Source organism: Sus scrofa, chromosome 4 (assembly GCF_054392235.1).
Source record: "Sus scrofa isolate SSC_HxYL_T2T_F1_AM1 chromosome 4, Sscrofa_HxYL_maternal_Yorkshire_Landrace_v2.0, whole genome shotgun sequence".
Lineage (NCBI taxonomy): Eukaryota > Metazoa > Chordata > Mammalia > Artiodactyla > Suidae > Sus > Sus scrofa.
Window position 1 is genome coordinate 62112495 of NC_139386.1, and position 26484 is coordinate 62138978.

General features: G+C 36.9%; 1 protein-coding gene across 8 annotated transcripts in view; it reads right to left on the reverse strand.

Annotated features, from left to right (window-relative positions):
* The window catches only part of ZC2HC1A (zinc finger C2HC-type containing 1A), a 58108-nt gene extending 32861 nt beyond the window's left edge, over positions 1–25247 (reverse strand). For all 8 annotated transcript variants that reach the window (XR_014843076.1, XM_005663015.4, XM_005663013.4 and 5 more), the window contains exons 1-5: positions 25135–25247; positions 10840–10913; positions 7942–8058; positions 2768–2909; positions 294–442 (exon numbers count right to left, since the gene is read on the reverse strand). Coding sequence is in view for 7 of the 8 variants with exons in the window: in XM_005663015.4 (XP_005663072.2) it covers positions 294–442; positions 2768–2909; positions 7942–8058; positions 10840–10913; positions 25135–25150 (498 nt within the window). In the remaining variant the exon portion in view is untranslated. The remainder of the gene's footprint in view (positions 1–293; positions 443–2767; positions 2910–7941; positions 8059–10839; positions 10914–25134) is intronic.
* Positions 25248–26484: the final 1237 nt, after the last annotated feature.

The window sequence follows — 26484 nt, forward strand, 5'->3', positions numbered from 1 at the left end:
CTCTTCTATCCCCTCTAGTTTTCTCTGAATCTGCTGTGCCTATTTTTAACTAATTTTCTCACTTTTTCCCTAATGCCTCTTCAATCTGTATATTTTTAGGTCTTTACTAACTCGAGTCCACTTTAAATTTTGTTCTCAATTAGCCAAATTTCTTTACTAAATACCTGAATTTTGTAAAAAATTTTAGCAGGTGAGAAAACTGAGGTTAAATATTCTGTAAAAAATACACACAAAACTGTGAACTCAGTCATTTTCTCATTTATTTGTAAAAATGATTACATTGAGTGCTTTACCTGTGTCCTAGAAGTTGGTTTTCCTTTGGTATCAGTAGAAAATTTGCCTTTATTACTAATACGTGCTGCTTGTTCTTTACAGAAATTTATATGTCTATCAGCTGCATTTTCATTAAATCTCCTCTGGCAATATGGACACTGAATATAATCTAAAATAGAAAAAAGAAACACATTAATGACATAACACTTGAAACGGGATATAGAGGATTACAAATTTTATGAACAGGAATCCAAGACACATAGTAATAACATTTGATAAGCAAAAACTCTCATTTCCTAAGAACCACCCAAACTATCTTAGCTAAACTTAGTGAAGGCATTTAAGCAAAAAGTCTGCTGGTACATGATAAATTTTCCTCAGAATCAAATTTGAGGGGAAAAAAAAGATAAACCCTCAAAACAAAAGAATGAATAATTAAAGGGGAAATGTTCTTTTTTGCCTCTATAATACCGTATGTTTTCATCATATATGTATTCTTCATATGGTAGACTAGGTTAAGCAGTAATAATAATTACATTAAAAATACATTTTAAAAATTGGGCACATCTGTTAAAATCCTTAATTTCAATTAGAGAAAAGCTGTCAAGAAATAGCTAATAGACTACACACAGTTTTATTTTCTCTTACAGTTCCCAACAGATGGAAGAACTGATAAAAATATCTCTCATTAACATAATTAAACTAAATTTAAGAAACAGCAAATGTTTCAAAGATAAAATATTCTCCCCAAATGCAATGTATGCTATAAACAAAATTTCTTTCAAAATTAAATCTTAAAGTTATCTCAGACAGAACCAAATTTTGTAGCACTGTAAGACTTCAAATCTGTGAGATATTGAGAAGAAATATAACAATTTAGTAGTGTCAAAAAAAAAAAATCTTCATTTTATTTCAATAGGTTCACTTTTTGAGATGGAGTTTGCCCCTTAGAAACTAAACTGATCTAAAACTCAGAAATTTGTCCGGACAACTAGTGGAATAGGTCTAAAATCTCTAATAACAAAGAAGTTGTTTTGTCAGGAGTAAGAGATTAAAAGATTTCTAAATCCAAATTATCCTGAAGAACTGCCACTCTCATTCTCTCTCAGACATAAGCAATATAGCTATGTGAATAAAATGCAAAATTTGAATACCTCTAAAGCAAAGAGAGAATTCAACTTCATGGGGGAAATTAAGGAAGAAATAAAAGAGAAAGAAACCCAAATGGAACATTCCGGAAATACTTACAGCATTAAAGTGAATTACTAAGACTCATACAAGGGTTGGCATGCTAAGGCCCATGGGCCAAATCTGGCCTGCCTGCTGCATGTCCTTATAAAGCATTAGAACACAGCCACACCCATCATTTATGTATTATCTGTGACTGATTTCTTACAACAGCAACAGAGTTGAGTAGTTGCCACAGAGAATGGCTTGCAAAACCTAAGATATTAACTACTGGCCCTTTATAGAAACTGTTTATCAACTTCTCCTTTACAATAAAACATTATAAAAGATCATATCTAATCTTCTACTAAGAAATTAATTTCCAATCTAGAATACTAACACAATTTTAATGCAGCTACCTTGTTATATTAAAACAAATATCTCAAAGCTACTTTACTAATCAATGTCAAAGAGTTAACTGAGTTATTTTAAATTTTTTAGTATACCTTAGCTATCTCACTATATGGTTGCCAGCATGTGCCTTACTTTTGGTAACAATAAACAAGCAACTTTTACCCACCCAATGAAGAAAATTCAAAAATACATAAATTTAGAGTGTAATTTAAGTATGCCTATGTGGTGGTTATCACACTAGAATAATACATTTTTAGCAGTAAAACTGTAAATTTTTTTCCCTTCCCAGATGAGATGATACCAAAGCACTGGGCAACTGAGCCATCTGAATCTTACTCAATGACTAATTTTTAAATGATAGTATACATGATTAAATATTTCCTAGAGTATTAACATTTACTAGTTACTACAATATTTTTTAATGTAGTAAATGCTTTGTGTCAAATAAAAGTATTAAGATAAAAAGATAATATATTTCTTCTTTTTTTTTTTTAGGGCCGCACCTGTGGCATATGGAGGTTCCCAGGCTAGGGGTCCAATCGGAACCATAGCCGCTGGCCTATGCCATATCTGAGACTCATCTGTGACCCACACCACAGCTAATGGCAACGCCAGATCCTTAACCCACTCAATGAGGCCAGGGATCGAACCTGCATCCTCATGGATACTAGTCAGATTTGTTTCTGCTGAGCCATGAAAGGAACTTCAAAGATGTATTTCTATGTTTAACAATTTATAAGACTAAATTCCAGGACTGTCACCATTATTTTATGGCAAACTTTTAAAGATTTTGCTTCAACAGGTTCTATTATTAAAAATTAAGTGTAATAATATCTGCAAATTTATAAAAATTCTGTCAATACTATGAATATTTTTCTCGATATGAGCATCTCTGTCAACAAACACCATATACCAGGATCATAAGAAGGTGGAGGAGGGGGAGGGAGCTTGCCACCCTCTTTAAGCGCCTGATCAAGGCCTTTAGCTGCTCTTATGGTGGCAATGAACTCTTCATGTTTTCTTCTCCAATTAGATGGCTTCTTTGGTGGTTCAGGCTATAAACAAATTAAAACAAAAACAAAAACCAGTTTCAAAACATTTTTTAATTAATTTAAATAAAACTCAAGAAAATGCCATTATTTTAAATTTTCTCTTATCAGGAATTCTTAAATGATCTCCTTCCCAAATTTATCATTTTAAAAAGAAACTTTATACAATTGTATTATGGGTAATACTTTCGATACAATTGTTAACTGCAACAGGCACTACTAAAGTGCCTCCTGGAGGTGTTACAAATATTTAAGCCACCACTCAGAGTCTTTTCTCTATTTTCCCGTAGTTTCTCCAACATAGTATGTTACTGAACTTTTGTCTTTTTAAGCTGATTAGAGGTGAAAAATAGTTTTCTCTGTGGTTTATAACCTACAATGAGTAAGACTGATCATCTTTTCACATCAAGAATCATTTGTATTGCCTTTTCTATGAACTACTTATATGCCAGCTCCACATATCTGTTGGATTACTGGTCTTTTTTTAGAAAAACAATTTCTAGTAATTCTTTCCAGGAAATTAACCTCGCCCCTTCCCCACTATATGTCTTTTAATTTTGTCTAAAGGTCTTCTGACACGCAGAATAGTTTTTTAAATACAGTTTAAGTTACTCTTTTAGAGTCTCCAGATTTGCTGTCACAGTTAGCAAAGCCCCACTTCACACTAAGGCAAAATAAAATCTTCCCATGCTTCTACCTAGAACTTTCATGGTTCCATTTTAAGAGTCTCGATCTTTCATTCATTTAGAATTTAACCTGATGCATGGACTCAACTTCGTTTTTTTTTTTTTAACATGGCTATGCATCTGTCTCACCATCCTTTGTTGACCTTTCTCACCACTGAACAGAGATAGCTCCTTTATTTGGCACTTGGACCTATTTCTGAATCCCCTACTCCCTGTTCTGACTATATGTGTATCAGTACCAGTGTTTTAAACAATTAGATTTTTATTATAATATTTTCATATCCAATAAGGTAACTCTATTCTGCTTCTTTCTCAATCTTTTCCAGTTATTCTTACATGAATATTTTTCCATATGACTTTAGATTCAGCTTGTATATATATTTTTGTTGTTGTTGTTGTTGTCTTTTTGCCATTTCCTGGGCCGCTCCCGCGGCATATGGGAGGTTCCCAGGCTAGGGGTCAAATCGGAGCTGTAACCACCAGCCTATGCCAGGGCCACAACAACTCGGGATCCGAGCGACGTCTGCGACCTACACCACAGCTCACGGCAACGCCGGATCGTTAACCCACTGAGCAAGGCCAGGGACCGAACCCGCAACCTCATGGTTCCTAGTCGGATTCGTTAACCACTGCGCCACGACAGGAACTCCCGCTTGTATATTTTTAAACTATATTTTAACTGGAAAAATTAAATAGTACATTCATAAACGACTTAAAATTTCTATTTTGTTGAGTCTGTGTATCCAAGAATGAGATATAGTTCCACCTGAAGAAGTGTTCATTTGGGTCTTTCAGTAATTTTTTTAAAGTATTCTTTGTGGAAGTCCTACACCTTTATAATTATAAGGTTTATTCCTAAATATTTTATATTTTGTGCTGTTCTTTTATAAAGGGCTTTTCTCCATTTTCATATTTCAAGGGGTTGTTTATTGAAATATGAAACCTTGAACAACAAGGGTCTGACTATACAGCACAGGAAACTATATTCAATATCCTGTAATAAATCATAATGGAAAATAATATGAAAATGAATATATATACATATAACTGAATCGCTTTCCTTCACAGCAGAAACTAATACATACTTGTAAACACTTACACTTCAAAAAATAAATTTTAAAAAAGAAACATGAAACCTGATAATTTCTGTATATAAACATTATGTCCCATAACTTCACTGATTTCTTATTATTTCTATGTAGTAATTTTTTCAGTTGATTCTCTTGGGTTTTCCAGGTATATCATGTCATAATAACGACAAATTTACCCCTCCTTTTCCAATCCCTATGCATCTAATTGCTTATTATTAGCTAACTACTGACTAGCACTTACTGTACTGGCTGAAACTTAATCTTGTTACTAACTTTAACGGAACTACTGCTAAGTGTCTTTCCACTAAATGTAATGCTACTCGTGTGCTACATGAGATTTATTTTGTTGTATTATTGAAATATCTAACTAGTCCTCTTTATTTTTTAAATCAAAGAGTATTACGTTAACAAACCATGGTTCTTTAAAAACACTAATAAAACAAGACTGATTCAGAGAAAAACACAAATTATCAAAGAATGAAAAACAGTACATAATACAGTTCTTATAAACATGAGAAAGAAAAGTAAATATTATGGACTTTATGCTAATACACTTGATAAGATAAAATGGACAATATCCTTGACAAAATACCATAAAATAGATATAAAAAAATGGAAAAATCATCTTAGTCTTTTAGTTATTTTTTTAAATGAATCTATCATTTTAAAACCCACAAAGAAAACCCCTGGCCCAGATGCCTTTACTGTTGAATACTTCATATTTAAAAAGGAAATAGCATCAATCTTTTAAAAATTCTTTCAAAAAACAAATAAATAAAAATTCTTTCAAAGAATTGAAAACAAGAATACAACTTCCCAACTAGTCCTATGAGAGCAACAAAACTTTGAAAGAAAAATTACATGCCCAGTTTTCTCATGGATGTAGATCCAAAAATCTTAACTAAATATAAGCAGATTCAGATGTCTGAGATGATTGATTCTTTAAAGTTTCTTCTTTTATAGTGAGATGTCTGATCACAACATTTGTCTGTTCCATGGTGAATATTACTAATCTACCGGTAAGTTTTGCTGCCTTCTTCTATCTTTTTCCTCATAGTATTCTTGTTCTAATGCTTAGCTAATGTTTTTTATTACTTATCGTTGAATGAGTTAGGTTTTCCTGGTACAGCTATTTTTAAGAGGTTGTGGGGGAAAAGTGAGGGAGGTTCAGGGTAACTTTCTAGGCTACACAAGCCAACAGCTCTCCTCTCTGCTGTACCAGACACAGATGCAAATAAGGCTTCCTTGTGCGATTACACAATATACCTCCTCAGTTTCTCTCACACAATATGGGCTCAGGAAGGCTACTACTGCCATCCACACGTTCCTCAGTTCCTACACTAACCACTTTAGAAATAGGACACAGCCCTTTAAAATGGGGCCCTTCACCTCCAAAAAGGGTATTTTCTTTTCCATTAGAGCTTTCTCTGTGCTCTGGGCCTCTTCAATTCTCTATGCCTCTTCTCCCCACTTCCTCCCTCCTGGCCTCTGTCCAGTTTTAGTCAGGCTCATTCTAGTTTCTGGCTATCATACAGCTCACTCCAGTCCCTGCCTTGTTTGTAACTAACAAGAGATAGTTACTTCTGGACAAGACCTCCCCACCTTTAAAGAGCCACCTCTAAGGGTGAGGTGACCTCTCAGATTTAAGGTGGCAGGTTCCCAGATTCTGGGCCATAGGCTGGCTCCCCAGAAACTTCCTGCTCTTCCTCTATGGTTAGCTTCTCCTGAATTTCAGTTGCTTTGGGCAGCTCTGATACACATTTTGCAGTCCCTGGATTATGCGTGCCTTTCTCCAAAAATGAAGCTTATATTTGCTTTGATCCACTCTGCTTGTGATTTTGTAAGAGCAAAGATATGGAGAACTACATAGCGATGTTCAAAATCTTCTAATACATTGCTTCTCCAACTACTATGCTTACCCACAGACTTTGTTAAAATGAAGATTCTAATTCAGCATGTCTGGGTGGGACCTGTGATTCTTCATTTCTAACAAGTTTCCAAACAGTGTTGATATTACTGCTCTACAGACCACACTTCAAGGAGCAAGAAAACGAAACTACTTAAGGGAAAGCAATGGTTTTTACTTTGCCTTTTTTCTAAAGATTTTTTTTTTTAAAGTATACCAACCTCATCCCTTAGAGAAATAAGATAACCAACATTTACTGAGAGATAACCATGAATAAACTTATGTAACCCCCTTAATAATTCCACAAGATAAATTCTATGACTACTATCACCATTATACAGATAAACAAATGAGATTAAGAAACTCACCCAACACAACAAAATAGCAGCCAGGATTAAATCCAGGCAGTCTGACTCCTAAACCAGCTTTCACACCCACTGTAGGTGTGTGAAATTATTTAATATTTAACTTCCAAATATTTAATTAGTTCATCTATCTAAGCTAATAGAAGCTAATACAATCATATATCTGGCAGGTTACTAAGAAAAACTTTACAATCATAATTTGTGTACCTTACCCATCCTTCCCTTAAATATGCATAAACTGAAAAACAAAGATCAACTGACTTTCCCATTGCAAAGGATTTTATTAGTAATAATAATTGCCCCTCATGGAAATGTTTTCCCATTTATTACCACCAAAAGCAGTTTGTTTCAAAAATCTATTTAAATCAGGCTCTCAAATTATGGCTATTTAACTGAAATGACTTTTTAAAACTATGTTGGACAAAGTACTTATGTTATTTATTCTTAGCAAATAGCATATCATGACAGTGATACTAAGGAGAGATTAGCACAGGAGATTCATTGCTTTGGTTACAAAGAAGAAAATAAGCCGACAATGGTCATATGTCGACAAATGAGCAGATAAAACTCTTCCCCAGAAAGCATAAGATCACAAATGTTGACAAATGAATCAAAGAAATAATATTTACTATGCTGTTTGTAAATAATAGCTTTTCTTTCATATACTATAGGGATTGCCCTACTGGTAAGAGAGACAGAAAAAGTATAGCTGAAGTGTGACTTAAAAAGATCATGTGAGGCCTTTTCAATTTTTTTCAGCCTAGAGCTAAGCAATTGGCTTTCCAATGCTACAAAAACTTCTCAGTAATATTTGGACAGTACTTTGGTCTCCCCTTTGCTGAAATTCAAAATAAATAAGTTTCTGATTAGTTCTGAGAACATGCCATAGATTCTGCCTATCCTTTATTCTCAGCATACGAGAAAATTACATAATTTTTTTCATTAAAAATAGCAACAAGGTTCACAGTGTTCAAAAGGTCATTCAATTACCCTAGGTTTGAGAGGTTTTACTGTTGGAATATCAGTTCCTTCAGCTCTTTGTCTGCTTGAATCAAAAGTCTTCCGTTTTTTAGTGGCAGTTTTCTGGCAAATAGGTCCATGTTTTTTCTGTTAAGATAAAAAATACAACATAGCATTTTCTTTTCTACAAAAAGATTATAAAATTTTGTTACCTGAGACCAGTTTAAAAACCTGAAGATGAAATAATAGTAATTCATAAATAAGACATAGCTTGCTTTAACGAAAATTGTTAAAAAGCATATATGATGCATGTTATAAGTTATCTTTTTCCAAAAGAAAATACATATACTCCTCCAATATTTTATTGAGTTACTTAATATTCTCCTGGTTTTCACACTGCTAATAAAGAATGCTTACTAATGTAATCAAGTCAAAGCTATCTAAGTGGACAAAAAAAATCTTTATTACTAAATACCTGAAAAGAGAAACTAGAAAAAGAATGTAAATGGAAAATGCATTAGCATTAGGATTACAACACCTAACATAATGGTAAGAGCTTGAATTACTCAAGATGTTAACATAATAGTAATTTGTTTTCTACCTTTTTTTAACCAAGAATTTTTCTCATGCTATCTAGTGTTCCATTGCTATAGTTTTCTGTGTTTTGTTTTGTTTTTGGCTTTTTAGGACTGCACCCCTGGCTTATGGAGGTTCCCAGGCTAGGGGTTGAATGGGAGCTGCAGCTGCCAGCCTACACCACAGCCACAGCAATGCGGGATCTGAGCCACGTCTGCGACCTATACCACAGCTCACGACAACACCAGATCCTTAACCCACTGAGTGAGGCCAGGGATCGAATCTGCGTCCTCACAGATACTAGTCAGATTTGTTTCCACTGAGGCATGATAGGAACGCCTCTTTTCTTTTTTTAAACATAGTTGCTAATTCATTCATTCAATCATTTACGTATTTATTTTAAGGACATTACAATGGAAGCTCTAACTGATCTTCATCAATTTAACCTACTGAATAAATAATAATTCTTCATCCCCTAAATAAAACATGTTGACTAATAGGATAGAGCATACTAAATGCACTTTTTTCCCTGTGTGTTTTGATAAAAATTGTGTAGACTGGAACTGTTAAACTTCAAACTTCATCTGGCAAAGAGAAAAACTCAAAACTAGTTGATTCAACGTCAGAGTCTACTATTTTGAAAACACAATCAATAATCAACTGTTTTACATACTTGTTTTCAGTTTTCGCTCTGACAAATAAACACAGTGATTATAACTATCAGAATAAAATCTCTTAAATATTAGGAAAAAAAAGTGTGGCTAACATTCTAGTAGATGTCTGTTCTCATATTGAGTTATATATGTTAAAAGCATGTTTTGTTCCAAAAATTGACGTATTATACAAACTGTAGTTGTTATACTGATATCACTTCATTAAATACTAAATAAATAAATGACAAATAAATGAGGGCAACAAATGACATTTTCGCCAGTGAAAACTCAGCTTAATGCCTCAAAAGTGGTTTGAAAAACTGTCATCAATAACAACAACAAAACTACTGAATTAAGCATGGTCAAGAAAGAATCAAGAAAAAAAAAAAACCTACTGATATTTAAAAGGAGCCTGTAGTCAGGTAGACATTTTGGATCCTTAATTCCTCATTTTGTTTTAAAGACACAAATTGGAAATAGTGAGAGGATGCGAAATAAACTGTAGTAGACACGTACACAAGGAATTTTTTTTATTCCATATCAAACTATTAATAAATACATATTTATATTTGAAGTTAAAATAAAATATATATGGTAATTGACTTCTTTCTTATTCTCCATTTAGCTGGATATTTCATACTAAAATTAGTTAAAAGCACTTCTATTTATATATACTAGTTATCTAAAAAATGTGTGGTATATTTTAGGTGTACTTTTAATTAAAATTTTTTTCTTTGGAATATTTCATTTTTTTTGTTTTGTTTTTGGTTTTTTTGTTTTGGCTTTTTAGGGCCACACCCACAGCATATGAAGATTCCTAGGCTAGGGGTCTAATTGGAGCTACAGCCACAGCAATGAAGGATCCAAGCCACGTCTGCGACCTACACCACAGCTCACAGCAACACCAGATCCTTAACCCACTGAACAAGGCCAGGGATCAAACCTGCAACCTCATGGTTCCTAGCCGGATTTGTTTCCATTGCACCATGATGGGAACTCTGGAATATTTCAAATATACATAAGAACTGTAGTTAGCTCCACTGCTTCAACAACTACCAACATTTTAGCCATCTTTTTTTTTTTTTCTTCTCTTTTTATCATTGCACCTGTGGCACATGGAAGTTTCCAGGCCAGGGGCAGAATTGGAGCTGCAACTGGTGGTCAACACCATAGCCACAGCAACAATGGATCCAAGCCACATCTGCAAACTACACCTCAGCTTGCAGCAACACCAGATCCGTAACCCACTAAGCAAGGCCAGGGATCCAACCCCAATCCTCATGGATACTAGTCAGGTCCTTAACCCAATGAGCCACAACAGGAACTCCTAGCAATCTTGTTTCACCTAACCCAGCCCAGCCTATTTTTCCTGAAGTTTAAAGCCAATCCCAGACATCACATCCTTCTATATCTTTAAATACATCACTTCTAAGAGTTCTTTTCTAAGAGCACTTGTAAGAGTTTTTTGTTTTAGTTTTGTTTTTGTTAATAGTCCCATAAGAGGAATACTTTAATACTTTAACAGGAGTTTTGAAGGAACTCTGAAGGAAAGAGAATACTCTGGAAGAACATGGAACTAATACTCTTGAGCAAAGACACTAGCTAGTATCTTTTTAAATTATTCCACAGATTCTTTCCATTATTCTGAGGTATTAAACAATTAAAGATCTACTAAACTCCAAAGGAAAAGAGTACTCACTAATGCCACTGGAAAAAATGTTCTTCCACAAATCTTGCAAGGTAACAATTCTCCAACTTGCACACTTCCATTTTCTAAAACAGAAAAGGATATAATCAATAAATTCAATGACTCAAATTGTGAAACTTCCAAATTTTAATATCTTTACTATTTTCCTATGTAAGTTGTCAGTTCTTGTGTCACTTTGAAATAAGCAACATTTCAATTAAAATGGGCCCAAGGCTGAAAGCTATCACTGGTGAAAAGGGCAAATGCTAAACACAGAATCCATGATTTAAGAAGAACCAAACTGATATTACTAGAAATATCTGGCTTTCTTCTATTTTAACCAAATCAATGTCACAGTCTCAATTTACAGACTGTCTCTATTGTAAATTACTAAAGTTTAAAAACCAAATTTATCTGAAGGTTAATAATATTATTATTATTAATCTTCAAAGCTTTAAAAAATAACATTGGGTTAAGGATCTGGCGTTGCCGTGAGCTGTGGTGTAGGTTGCAGACACAACTCGGATCCCATGTTGCTGTGGCTCTGGTGTAGGCCAGCGGCTATAGCTCCAATTAGACCCCTAGCCTGGGAACCTCCATATGCCACAGGAGTGGCCCTAGAAAAGGCAAAAAGACCAAAAAAAAAAAAAAAATTAAAAAAAATAACATTGGTGGCTACAGTGGGAGTGGAAAAAGATGACAGAGTAGGAAAACCCTGACTGCACCTCCTTCCATGGGCACAACAAAATTACCACCATTTACAGAGCAACTATCACAATGAGAACAACCTGAAGACCAGCAGAAAAGATCTTCAACAACCAAAGATATAGATAAGGAACGAGACAAGCAGGAGGGGTGAAGATGTGGTACAGTCAAAATCCACACCTCTAGGTAGGTTACACACAAACAGGAGGATAATCACAATTGCAGAGGTTCTCCCCAAGGAGTGAGAGTCTGAGTCCCACACTGGGCTCCCCAACCTGGGGACCCAGTAATAGGAAGATGAGCCCCAAGAATGATTAGCTTTGAAGGCTAGTGGGGCTTACTCTCATGAGAACCAGAGGGTGTGGGAAACAGAGACTCCATTCTTAAAAGGTGCACACAAAATTTACATGCTCCAAGAGCCATGACAGAAGCAGTCATTGGAAAATTGCCTGGGTCAGACACACATGCTGATCTCGGAGAGCCTCCCAGAGAAGAGGAGGCAAGTAGGACTCACCCTGGGGACACAGACACTGGTGGAAGCCATTTTTTGGAGCTCATTCTATCATAAGGAATGCTAGTGCTGGCAAGAATCATTATGGAGCCCTCCCTCCAGCTTATTAGTGCCAGGACACAGCCCTGACCACCAGCAACAGTCCCAGGGACCCACAGGCCAAGCAGCTAACTTCAAGGGCACAGCTTTACCCAACAGCAGGCTGGCAGCAACCAGAGGGCTGGCACCAGCCACTAGACTCCCTGGGCTCCAGCCCCACTAATCAGTGGGCAGACACCATCTGTGAAATACCTTCAGCCAGCTATACCAGGACCAGCTCTGCCCACCAATGGACCAACTAGACTTGGGACCACCTGAGCATCACAACTAGTCACCTCAGGACCTGGCCCTAAATACCAGCAGCTATCAGCATTCATAAATGCAGAGTCCAGCAGCCAATCAGACCAGGGGTCAACCATGCCTACTAGACTACCGATAGTAATCAGTCCCCAACAACAGAAGGGCCCAGGAAGTCCACATAGGGGGCACTCCTAGAGCACACAGCTGTAGTGACCAAAGGGAAGCGAGCTGCTGGAATGCACAGGACCTTTCCTACAAAAGACCACTTCAACAAGATCAAGAAATGTAACCAACCTACCAAATACATAGAAATAAAAATGAGTTAGGCAAAATGAGGTGACAAAGGAATATATTCCAAAGGAATAAGATCAGACTCCAGAAAAACTAAGTGAAGTAAAGGAACTAATTCAAGGTAAGGATCATAAAGATGTTCAAAGACCTTGGGAAAAGAATGGACAAACACAGTGAGAAGTTTAACAAAGAGAAAATATAAAGAAGCACTAGACAGAGCTGAAGACTACAATAAGTGAAATGAAAAACATACTAGAGGAATAGTAGACTAGATGATATGGAGGAATCATCTAGAAGACTGAAGAGTAGAAATCATTCAAGCTAAACGACAACAACAAAAAAGTTTAAAAAATGAGGACAATGTTATTTATCCATTCTATACATAATAGCCTGCATTTGCTAAACGCAAACTCACTCCTAGTCCATCCCTCCCCTTCTCCCCTCCATTGGGAACTATATTCAATACCCTGAGATAAACCATAATGGAAAAGAATACTAAAAAGAATGTGTGAACATATGTGTGTACATATATATATATAAATACACATGTAGTGTATATATTTATGTATGTAGTGTATATATATATGTGTATATATAAAACTGAATCACTTTGTTATACAGCAGAAATTAACATAACATTGTGAGTCAACTACACTTTAACTTTTTTAAAAAATAGAGACAGTTTAAGACACCTGTGAGACAACATCAAGCTAACTGACATGTGCATTACAGACATCCCAAAAGGAGAACATATTTGAAGACATAATGGCTGAAAACTTCCCTAACCTGGGAAGGAAGCAGATATCCAGGTCCAGGAAGCACAGGGTGTCCCAAACAGGATCAACCCAAAAAGATCCATATAAAAACACATTATAATTAAAATGGAAAAATTAAACAGAATATTAAAAGCAGCAAGGGAAAAGCAACTAACTACATACAAGAGAACTTCCCTAAGACTATAACCTGACTTTCTAGCAGAAACTCTGCAGGCCAAAGGGATTACCATGATACATTTAAAGTGATGAAAAGAAAAGCTACAACCAAGAATAATCTACCCAGCAAAGCTACCATTCAGGTTTAAAGAAAGATGAAACTATGTACAAGTCATTATGCTGTACACCTTACACAGTGCTCTATGTCAAATGTATATATAAAACTGGAGGGAAAAAAGAAAATAAAACTAAGTACCACAATTTGGGATGATGGAAAAGTTCTGGGGATGGATGGTGATGATGGTAGCACAACACTGGGAATATACTTAATACCTCTGAACGGTACCCTTAAAAATGGTTAAAATGGTAAATTTTATGTTGTCTATTTTTCCATAGTATAAAATTTTTAAAACTGAAAACAAGAAAGAAAGAATATTGGAGATCAGTGAGGTAGCTTCCTGATATGACACAAGAGTCTAGGATAAAAAGTATGTTGTCCTCTCAGACAACAGGAAGTATTATTATGCTTTAAGAAAAAGATCATCTAGTTACTATGCAAATTAGCTGTATTATGTAAATTGTTTGTTATTTTATATATATAATATTATGCTAAAAGATACATTTGACCAGCAAATTGAGATAATCTGAACTTATGGGCACAATTCATTAAATAAGAAAGAGCAGCTACAACTTTTACTAATCAAAAATTAATACATCTATCATGCACTTGCATATAACACATTTTGTCACAATAAAAATCGAACATTCTTTGGGATTTTTTATAACTAAATCAATGTGTCATTTTATTACCTAGCCAAATATCACACCTAAATTTATTTCCATACCTGTAATTTTCATTAAAATGATAAAAAATTAGATCTTTATCATATTTTGCTGAATATTTTACTGATTGTTAAAATTCTTTAATTGAATGAAAAAATAAGTAGAAAACCATTTTATTTTAGAAGCAACAAAAATAAACTCATGAAAAAAGTACAATTATGGACTTCAAATACTTTGTTTCAAGGCATTTAAAGAATCCACAGAAAACTAATCAGGAGAATCAAAACAGACACTGGTGGGAACACAATCAAACAATAACAGAAGACCTGTTTTGTTCTCTTGTTCTCCTAATACTCCACTACCCTATTTCAGTGGTAGATAGTGACTACCTCTCATTTTAACTGGAAGCAATGCCTATATGGTAGGAGTAAGCTGTGAACTCCACAAAAGCAAAGTTTTGCCTGATTTGTCCTCTCCAATACCAAAGACTAGATTATTCAGAGAGAGTAAAGCAAGCTTATTTATCTAGATCACTTAATTCTACTAATGATCCAGAAAGTTGAGGCAGTTGCTGAATGGAATCCATTAGGTACATTAAGACTAGAATGTCTTTATAATGATTGTCAAAGTGAAACCACATACTGCATAATCTGCTATGCTTAGCTATTTATAATTCTCATGTCTTCCTTTAAATTCCCAACAATGATTTAAAATTTTATCAATATAAAACGGTGAAAAGTGTCACATATTTTACTTGCTTTAAAGTATATTTCGGTATTTCCTCATTAAATAGGAAACAAAGCAAAATTCTATAAAAATTAACTATTGAGAAAAATCAATTACATTCATGGAAATAATGTGAGTACCTACTTGAGTAGCTACTACTTGCCAAGCACCTACCAAGTAACAGTGACACAAAGGTGGAGTTACACAATTATTGCTTCATAAAGACTACAGTCTACACAACTTACTTCTTCACTACATGTAAGAACAATATCATTTTCCACTTTTTTAGTACAAAAACTTAAACTTTAACATAACAGCACTTAAAAGACTACCATATAATAAAATTCAACTCCTGGGATTAATTCCTACAAGTCATCAAACATGTTCAAGTTGTCCTTATAGGAAAAGAAAATTATAATCACTAAAAGGTATAAAAAAGAGGAAGCAGGAGTTCTCACTGTAGCTCAGCAGAAACAAATCTGACTGGTATCCATGAGGTTCGATCCCTGGCCTCACTCAGTGGATTAAGGATCTGGCATTTCCATGAGCTGTGGTGTAGGTACAAATGTGGCTCAGATCCCGCATTGCTGTGGCTGTGGAGTAGGCCAGCGGCTGTAACTCTGATTTGACCCCTAGCCTGGGAACTTCCATATGCCGTGGGTGTGCCCCTTAAAAAAAAAAAAAAAAAAAGGAAGTAATATCAAAGAGAAAACATTTAAAAACAATTATCTCAAAAATATTTTAAAAGTCATTATTCAAGATAAATATATAAATTTATAGTTTCCTCTTATATTAACTGGTCATACACACATCCCTATAATCCACAAAATACGGCATGTGTGTTGATATCAACATCCACTGGAAAGAACTTCTACCAGCAGTCATGATAAGCAGCTCAGGCTTTAGAGTTAACAAAGCTACATTTTGTTCTACTGGCATTCATTAAACGACATGAGAATACAGCAAAAGATTGTAAATCAACTGTACTTCAATAAAAAATTTTAAAAAGACACAAAAGTATAGTATAAAAGGCACTAGAATTTGTCTCATTGTCAAAGTTCAAGTCTCAGCTCTGTCACTTAGAACTATAAGCTGCTGGGTATGACATTTAACCTAAGGTTCAGACTTCTCATGTATAAAATAAGGATGTTAGATTAAATGGCTTATGTAACTCCTTTCTATCCCTAATATACCATAAGAAATATACCATATTTACTTAATAAAATCTACCTTAAGACCACATTAGTATGAAAAGTAAATGGAGGACAAGACATCTCCCTTAGTGGTGTCATATTAAAATTTTTAAAAAATTGGTCAAATATAAGAATGATTAAACCAACCGACCAATTGCAGATGGTAAATGAATGTTTCCTACAGTATATAGCATGTTGAGGAAATCACTTCCACTTGTAAACATACAGAACTGAGAATCTCCAAGGACCTACAGTGAAGAACATGACATCACTCTCCTTGTTGGAAAAGTTTCCAATACATGAACTAGAAGAACGTGTATGACTAATCATATAGGTAGCATGAAGTTCAGTATCTGTTAAATGAGGATAGCATTTGCTCAATTTACCTTAAAATTTAAGAAGATCAACTGAGTTGTTATATACAGGAGTTCTTGTCCTGGCTCAGAGGTTAACGAATCTGACTAGCACCCATGAGGATGCAGGTTTGATCCCTGGCCTTGCTCAGTTAAAGATCTGGCATTGCCGTGAGCTGTGGTATAGGTCACAAAATTGCTGTGGCTGTACCGTAGGCCAGCAGCCACAGCTCCAATATGACCCCTAGCCTCGGGACCTCCATGTGCAGCAGATGTGGCCCTGAAGAGGAAAAAAAAAAAAAGAAAGAAAAGATGTTATATACAAAAATGCTTCAAAACCAGTGAAATAAAAAATACTACTCTCCAGAGCATGGAGGCAAACTCTATTACTCTCTTTTGAGTGGCAAAAGCTAATGCATTGTGTAGCTTATAAAACTATAGTAGAGAGGGAGTTCCCGTCATGGCTCAGTGGAAAATGAATCTGACGAGCATCCATGAGGATGCAGATTCAATCCTTGGCCTCGCTCAGTGGTTAGGGATCCGGCGTTGCAGTGAGCTGTGGTGAAGGCTGCAGACACGGTTCAGATCTGGCATTGGTGTGGCTGTGGCGTAGGCCAGCGGCTACAGCTCCCTTTTTAGCCCTAACCTGGGAGCCTCCATGTGATGCGGGTGCAGCCCTAAAAAGACAAAAAAAAAACCCCAAAGAAACTATAATAGAGATGATATTTAGAGGGTGATTACTGTAACAGAGAGTAAACACTTGAAAGAAGCACTCAAACTGATGGACAGAACCAAGTGAATAAAGTATTTAATATTCTAAAACTTTAAAAGAAGCCAATCTCTCCTTTCAAAACTGGTCCTGTCCACACTGTTGATGCTGTTATGAGTTACTGTAGTGAGCAATTTCAAAACCTGCAAAACAAGAATGCTTGAAATAGTATGTTTACATAATATTACTATGTAAAGGATATGAAATAAATATGCTGTCAGCTGAAATAGTTATGATATTCTAAAATGTATACATTCAAGAAATAGTAGAGAACATTTCCAAAAGAAAAGAAATCTTGAAACTTAAAAACAGTTCTAGCTTCTGTGTATCATGCCTATACTTTTACCACTGGTCACTGCTCATCTGAAACCAATCTTTAAAACTCAATAATCGTCTCTTTTGAAGTAAACAGCATCTGTTCTACTATTTTTCTTCCTACAATCCATTTTTAAAACCTTATTATTTCCAGGTCAACAATCTCTAATATTTTACAAGAGATTCCTTTTTCAGCTCATCCCAGATTTTAACAGTTCAACATTCACATTTAACCTACTCAGTACATAACTTTCCCCTGCACTCCAGTTTAGCAAAAATAACCACTGCTACAACAACGTCGAAAAATTTACTTCTGGACTCAAAACATACAAGTTCCCCCTCTAACCACAGACTCCTACCTTCCCCCTCTCTCTAAATCACTTTCTTGATCTCGAGTGACTTGCATCTTTTGATAACCTATTCCTGGCTACACTTACCTTCCTGTTCAGTCTGAACCAGACTAGTCATTTCCACTACCTCCACTACTCACCCTCAAATCATTTGCTCATGGTCAAATGTTTGGAAAATGCTAGATTCAACAAATGGGTTTCTTAGAGCAGAACTTACTCAGTCTTAAAAAAAGAGATAGACTATGCTGTTATTTCCCCAAGAGAAATTCTTTCTGCCCCAAAAGGAATTTAGGACCAATGTCCTAACGAGAATATTTTCTGAAACACTGGCTTCCATCTACTGACTTGCTCTTCTCTACCTCTCATTCTCTCCCTATTTGAGCTGCAAGCAAGCTTTATCAGGACTAAACACTGTTTTAAAATAGATCCATTTGTTGACTCAACATGTATTTACTGAGCACTTAGCAGGAGACAAGAACTGTTCTAGGAGTTAGGCAAACCCTGATGGAAAAAAAAAACCAAAACAAAACAGATGCTGATGTTATGGCGCTTCTACTCTTTTGGAAAAAAGTTCAATAAAAAAAAATTAAGTATATAAAATGTCAGGTAGTGGAAAGCACGATGTAGAAAAATAGAGCTGAGTAAGGCGAGAAAAGACAGTCAGAATGCTATGTGTGTATCTTTAGAAATGGGTAAGATAGGAAAAGCTTCTTTAGAAGTTCCCGTCGTGGCTCAGTGGTTAACGAATCCGACTGGGAACCATGAGGTTGTGGGTTTGATCCCTGCCCTCTCTCAGTGGGTTAAGGATCCGGTGTTGCTGTGAGCTGTGGTGTAGGTCACAGACGCGGCTCGGATCTGCACTGCTGTGGCTGCGATGTAGGCTGGCAGCTACAGCTCCGATTAGACCCCTACCCTGGGAACCTCCATATGCTGTGGGTGTGGCCCTAGAAAAGGTTAAAAGACAAAAAAAAAAAAAAAAAAAAAAGCTTCTTTAATAAGGAGGCATTAGAATAAAGATCTTAGGGGAAAAAAGGCAACTGATTACTGATAATTTATTAACTGTCAACCTGAAAGCCCTCTTTTGACTCCTCATCCTACTGGACCTTCTACATCATGAGGCACCGCTGATTAACCCCTTCTACCGTTAAAGTCCTTTCTCTCTTGGCTTCAATGACATTTCTCCTTCCTAAGTCAAGTTCTTCAGATTCCACAAGCCAAGAAGGGTTTGACCAGGTTAGTATAGTACTTAGATCTCCAGGAAATACAACCAGGTGCTAGCTGTATAGTCTTTTTCCAGAACATATTCATTACTCAATATTAGTTCTCCCCCACTTCCCTTTTTTGACAATTTTTAAACTTCTTTGAAGCCTGCCCTCTACTCCAATTTCCTTTCCTGAAGCATCAGTTCCTCTCAAATTTTCTTCTTCATTTTGTTAAATATAGCTTTCCTGGGCAAATGCATCCATTGCTGTCACTTACATGAGATGACTACTAAACTAAAAATTCCAGATAGATATTTACAAGTAGCTATAAAACTTTTCCACCAGATAGGCTCCAAGAACTGTACAAACATAACATTTCTAAAGCCAAAAACTCATTACCTCATCTTCCAAACTTGTCTTTCTCTTGGTTAAAGATACTGAAATTAGGGAATGCCTGTCATGGTGCAGCAGAAACGAATCCGACTAGGAACCATAAGGTTGCAGGTCTGATCCCTGGCCTCGCTCAGTGGGTTAAGGATCTGGGATTGCTGTGGCTGTGGTATATGCCAGCAGCTGTAGCTCTGACTGGACCCCTAGCCTAGGAACCTCCATATGCCGTAAGTGTGGCCCTAAAAAGCCAAAATAATAATAATAATAATAATAAAGGAGCTATGATTTTGGAGTTCCTGTCACAACTCAACGGTTAACGAATCTGACTAGCATCCATAAGGACGCAGGTTCGATCCCTGACCTTGCTCAGTGGGTTAAGGATCAGGCATTGCCAGGGGCTGTGGTGTAGGTCGAAGACGGCTGGATCCTGCACTGCTGTGGCTGTGGCATTGGCCTGCAGGTACAGCTCCAATTAGACCCCTAGCCTGAGGATCTCCATATGCCGCGGGTGCGGCCCTAAAAATAAATAAATAAAATAACAGATACTGAAATTACTTCCTAGTCCAAGCTAGAAAGCTGCTCTTTGCTTCCTTTTCCCTCTCATATCTAGCAGTGATAGCTCATCTTTCCATCTCAGAAACGTCTTCTAAATGTACTCCTTAATTCCTGCTACTTTTGCCTTAGTTCAAATCCTAATCACATGTATGTATTTCCAGCTTCTCCCTTCTCCAATCTATTCTGCTGCCACACTTACCTAGTGAGATTGCCCAGAATCCCTTCCAAGCATGCTATGTTTCACCTATTATGAACCACTCTTAAGCTAACACAACTCCTATTATTTTATCCAACCAATAAACAAGTACTGGAAGGGGCCTTTTATGTACCTGACAGTTTGCTAAATACTATATATATATATAGGTTACATCATTTTAAATAGTTCAGGCAAATTGATATTCATTATCTCCATTTTTTCTTTTTTTTTGGCTGTGCCCATGGCATACAGAAATTCCCAGGCTGGGGACTGAACCTGAGCCACAGCAGTGACTGCTGAACCTTAACCACTAGGCCACCAGGGAACTCCAAGCTCCATTTTTTATAGCCAAGGAAACTGAAATTCAGATTAACCAAATCACAGAGCTAAAAAGAAACAAAGCAATGATTTAAATACAGACCTCTCTAACACACTGAATATAAACAACTAGGTTCAGATTCAGTTTCCATCCCCCCCAAAAAAAGAATGCTAGACAAATGAATGAAGAATTATTAAGTAAACCAGTGCTCAGATCAGGGAAAAACAAGACAAAAAACACTAATGGGCCAGAATGACTGTCTCAGTGAGAGCTACATTAGAAAAGAACAATCAGACTTCTAATCATGTTTTAAAGGGCAGTACACTAAGATGTACTAACTTAAGCAGTCCAAAAGAGGAACAGGCAGGCTGATCTGTCACAATTGTTAATAACTGCTTATCAAGATGTTATGAAAAGAATGACAATATATATGGATTAAAACTGGCTTAGGAGTTCCCGTTGTGGCGCAGTGGTTAATGAATCCAACTAGGAACCGTGATTTTGAGGGTTCGATCCCTGGCCTTGCTCAGCGGGTTAAGGATCTAGCATTGCCATGAGCTGTGGTATAGGTCACAGAAACGGCTCGGATCCCCCGTTGCTGTGGCTCTGGCATAGGCCAGTGGCTACAGCTCCAATTAGACCCCTAGCCTGGGAAGCTCCATATGCTGAGGGAAGCGGCCCTAGAAAAGGCAAAAAGGCAAAAAGACAAAAAAAAAAAAACAAAAAACCTGCTTAGGGTTTTGTCATCACTCCATTTTACAGGTGAAAAGCCTACGAGATATTGGAACTCTCCCAAGTCCACGATGATTTCTATTGCCTTAGGCACACCTAGAGGGCATGAGCTTTAGCTGAAAAGGCATTAAAGGTTTTCCTCTAATTGTACATACAATGCAGAAGTGCTCAGACACAGATTGTATAAAATCATGAGCAGTAATCTGTATCTGGTTTTAAAATACAGTGTTTACCTCTTATACTGCTAGTGAGGCTGTAGTTTAGTGAAACCACTATGGAGAGCAGTATGGAGGTGCCATAAAAAAATACAGAACTACCATATGATCCAGCAATCCCACTCCTGGAGAAAACTGTAATTCAAAAAAATACATGCACGTCAATGTTCACTGAAGCACTATTTACAACAGCCAAGACACAGAAGCAACCTAAATGACCATCGAGAGAGGAGCGAATAAATATGCGATACGTACGTAGAATGGAATGTTACTCAGCCATAAAAAAGAACAAAATAATGCCATTTGCAGCAGCATGGATGGATATACAGATTATCATAGAAAGTGAACTGAAGTCAGAAAGAGACAAATATCACATGAGATTACTAATACATGGAAACTGAGGGAGTGGGATGGACTGGGAGTCTGAGGTTAACAAATGCAAACTATTGCATTTGGAGTGCATAAGCAATGAGATCCTGCTATATACCATAGGGAACTGTATCAGTCACTTGTGATGGAATATGATAAAGGATAATGTGAGAAAAAGAATATATATATATATGTATACATGTGTATATATACATGACTGGGTCACCTGGCTATACAGTAGAAATTGACAGAACACTATCAATCAACTATAATGGAAAAAATAAAAACCATAAAATAAAAAAAGATACAAAAGAACTAATTCACAAAACAGAAAAAGACCTAAAGATTTCAAAACCAAACGTATGGTTATCAAAGGGGAAACTCTGAGAGAGAGGAACAGATTGGGAGATTGGGATTGGCATATACACACTACTATACACAAAATCATTTGGTAACAAGGACCTAATATATAGCTCCAGGAAATCTATTCAATACTCTGTGATAGCCTATGTGGGTAAAGAATTTAAAAAGTATGGTTATATATGTACATGTATGGCTGATTCACTTCACAATACACCTAAAACTAATATAACATCGTTTTAAGTCACCTATACTCCAATAAAATGTATTAGTAAATAAATGTGTTCCCCTAACAACTCATCTTGTGACAATTCAGGAAACAAAAAGGTCCCAGAAGAGTATGATAATCCTCAGTAAAATTTTTCAAGAGTCAATATATTTAGGATTAATCTGCTGACTCCAACTAGAAACTCAGGTCTAATGCCAGGCAGTACAATATATGCTCAATTATTATGATATGTTAAGCAAACTCCTGAAGATTTTTCTACTGGATACTGCAATATAATGTTCATTAGACACCTTCAAAGTGCTAGACTTTCAATAGGGAAAAATTTTTATCTTATCTGTCACTGTACCAATTTATCACTGTATATTAAATGAAGGCATGGATGAATAAATTAATGAATGGTAAGCTAAAGACTCAAAGTTGATCTTTACAAAGTATTACCTAACAGGGGCTAATTTTAAAAGAAAAAAAAAAGGCACTGTCTGATTTCAACAAAAGATTTTTAGAGTTTTTATTGGTTTAAAGCACCTGAAATTACCAATATTCAATTGTTTTCCCTACAAAAAGAAGAATTTCATATATTTTAACCTGATTCATTACAATCAGACACATCATAGGTAACACCAGCAACTCATTTTGTTTTTTAAAAAAAACAAACGATGAGTAAAAAACAAGTAGTTTACGTAACATATCATCAGCTGGGCCCCTAAAACATGTCCATGAATAAGATACATCAGAATTCATATATTTCTCTACCCATGTAACTGCGTATTATAACAGGTTTTCATTATATTTTAAAAGTATACACAGTATGATATCAACAGTAATGTCTTAGGACTGTTAAAAATATACTAAAATGTACACTCAATAAAAGCAGGGCTTTGACTTTTTATTTTTTTGCTGTGCCCGTCTTAGACAAAGCCATTTATCTCACAACAAATACTGAATACCTACTTTGTGTCAGACACTCTTTTAGATATTTAGCATACCTAAATTAAAAGTTATATGAAGATCTTTGCCTTAATTTCAAATACTGCATAAAATAACAGAAATCTACAGAAAAACTGTTCTAAAGCACTTTGTGTGTATTATGATAACTTTATGAGAATTCCAGGACCCATGATCCTACCCACTAAGCTATATACTACCATATGTTTGAAAATTGATTTTAAAAAAATAAACTGCCTCCAGGAGTTCTCTAAACAAAAGTATCTTGAGTAAGGGATACTATTAGTATAATTCCTATTTCATGGAAACTTGAGTGACTTGCCAAAATAAATAGTCAAAGAACAAGAATTTCATTCGTTATGGTATACCACAGCTGCCCACAAATGGAAAATCATCAGAATTCTTAATTATCTATCATCCTCAAGGTATTTAGTATGAGAGTTCACCTAGGAGCAAAAGCGTGAAAATATTACCATACTTGTTATTGCAATGGCTTTTTGGTGGGCTTAGGTAACTACAAAAAGTTATCAGCTATTACTTTTCACTTCACAACATAACCTGAAATAATTTACTCCCTAGCATGCAACAATCCACAGGGCTCAATGCTTCTGCTTATTAATTCCACCTGAATCTATGTAAATTAAGAGAAAAAAGGGCTAAATTACGAAAACAGGATCTTTCAATTCCCCAGTCTTTTTCTTCATCAGAAGGATTAACCACAATTTGAAAAAGAATCGTGAAACTGTTGTTTCTAAGGCTTAACTGGTTTTTTTCCTTTGTTGTTTTTAAGCGCATGTCATATTACACAGGATAAAATGAGTGAAGAGAACAGAGAAGTGAAAGAATAGAGAACAAAGCAAAATCTGGAGTCGTCGTTACAGCACAAGGATAAATCCAAAGATAAGGAATCAATGCTGGCTCTTCCTCAGAGTCCCCGTGAATAAGCCCTTAAATCCTCCTGTTAATCTATTGTCTCAGCTCTAAAGCTGGCCAGTGACACTTCCTTGGGAGATGCTCTTGGCATCCTTCCGACAGAAGATGCTGTAGAAATGGAAAAACGGTTACCTAGGGAAACCAAGGAAAGTGGCCAAGGAAAGTATCAGAAGCTCGAGGTTGGCGACACACCCCGGGGCTCCAGCAAAGGCTGACACTGGGGAGGCCTTAGACATTAAGGGAGAGTACACTTTGCAAGGAAAATAAAATCTGGCCGGAGGCTGTGATTATCAAAAGGACACTCGGGGAGGCCGGCAAGACCTTTTAGAAAATGGTAGGAAACGACCTGCAGGCGTTTACCAGAGAGCAGGCTCAGGCTCCAAGCGGGGAACCATTTGAGGAGCGGCAGCCAGAGGATTATTAGCTTGCCTACATCTGGGGCTGCAAGGCGCCCGCCCGCCCAGGCCTCCGGAGGCGCGACGGGGTCCACCGCTCCGTACCTGCCCTCGCCTCCCAGGTACCGAGGTCCAGGGCAGCCCCACCTCCCTGCAACCCCACTCCCAGCCGCCCGGCCTGCATCCCTTCACCTCTTTACCTTCCAGTCCCTCCATTGCGCCTCCGCGTATGGCTTCGCGACACTCCTAGGACAACACCCGCAGCAGCCGCCACTACCGCCGATACAGCCGCCGCCGCCGCCCAGCTCCGGCTGTAGCAACACGGCCGCGCCTCCCACCCGCTAATATTCCGAGCTCCCATTGGTCTGACTCTGAGGGCGTGGCTTTCAGAGGGGCGGGTCCTCCGGAGGTGCGCCTCCTGCGGCCGCTGCACCTCTGGCTATGGTCCTGGGCTTTGGTGGTGGTCCTCCCGGTAAACCTAGAACGCTCCAGATTGCATCCTGCAATCCCTGGGCACCTTTGTTCGACTCCAGGCTTGTTCTCGTCATGCCTCAGCCTCCTCTTTAGAATATCTCAGCACCTCAGTGTTCCCGCAGCCCCTTAGTCAGCGCGGTCTGACGGTCTGTCTGTCTCTGAGAACTTGAAGCAAATGAGCCAACCAAACACCAGTCTTACACCCTTAGGAGCAGCACCCTCAGCAGCGCCACACGCCTTTATCTGGGTGCATTCTTACTGCATTTTCACACTCAGATTTGAGGCACTTTTTTCCTACTGAATCATACTTTCTCTCTGGGATTGTGGAACGGAGATTCCCCTCAGCACCTGAAAACAATTTCCTCCGCTTGAAAGCTTGGTCCAAAAATTAGAAGGGAAGCACAGCTGTTCCCTCCTTTCATCTACTCTTGACCTCCCCTGGCCCCATACTTGATCATCCTTGAACTAAAGGAGTCCACTGGCCTCCCAGCCTATGAGGTAACATCAAAACTATGTTAATCACCTGGGTTGTGGGATGGAAATCCTTTGAAATTAGATTGTTATGATCATTATACAACTACAGATGTGATAAATACATTTGAGTAATAAAAAAAAGGGGGAAAAAAACTTTTGTTAATCGCCACACAACAATGGGAGGAAAATGTATACATGTATGTAAACTTGGTCCCCATGCTGTACAGCGGAAAAAAAAAATACAATAAATAAAAAAAAAAACTATGTCAGATAGTTTAAGAGGGAAACTAATTACATACGGCAGAAGGAGGCCCATGTCTGTCAGAGTCAAAATCACTTGGGGATGAAGGTAACCCCCAAAGCTGGTTAAAACCTGGGCTCAACAGCCTAATCCATTTCACCAGAACTAAATTTCTTTGAAAATTTGATTTAGCAGTGACAAACAATCCGTATCATTGGGTAACTCCAGTATACCTCCTGGCAAGTTATCAGCATTAATGTCATTTCCAAGTGATAAATCTCACGTCTCTTTCCTCATCCAAATTTTCAGTTGCCAAGTGTTGACATCATATCTAACTTTGTCTCTCCTGATAAAAGTATGT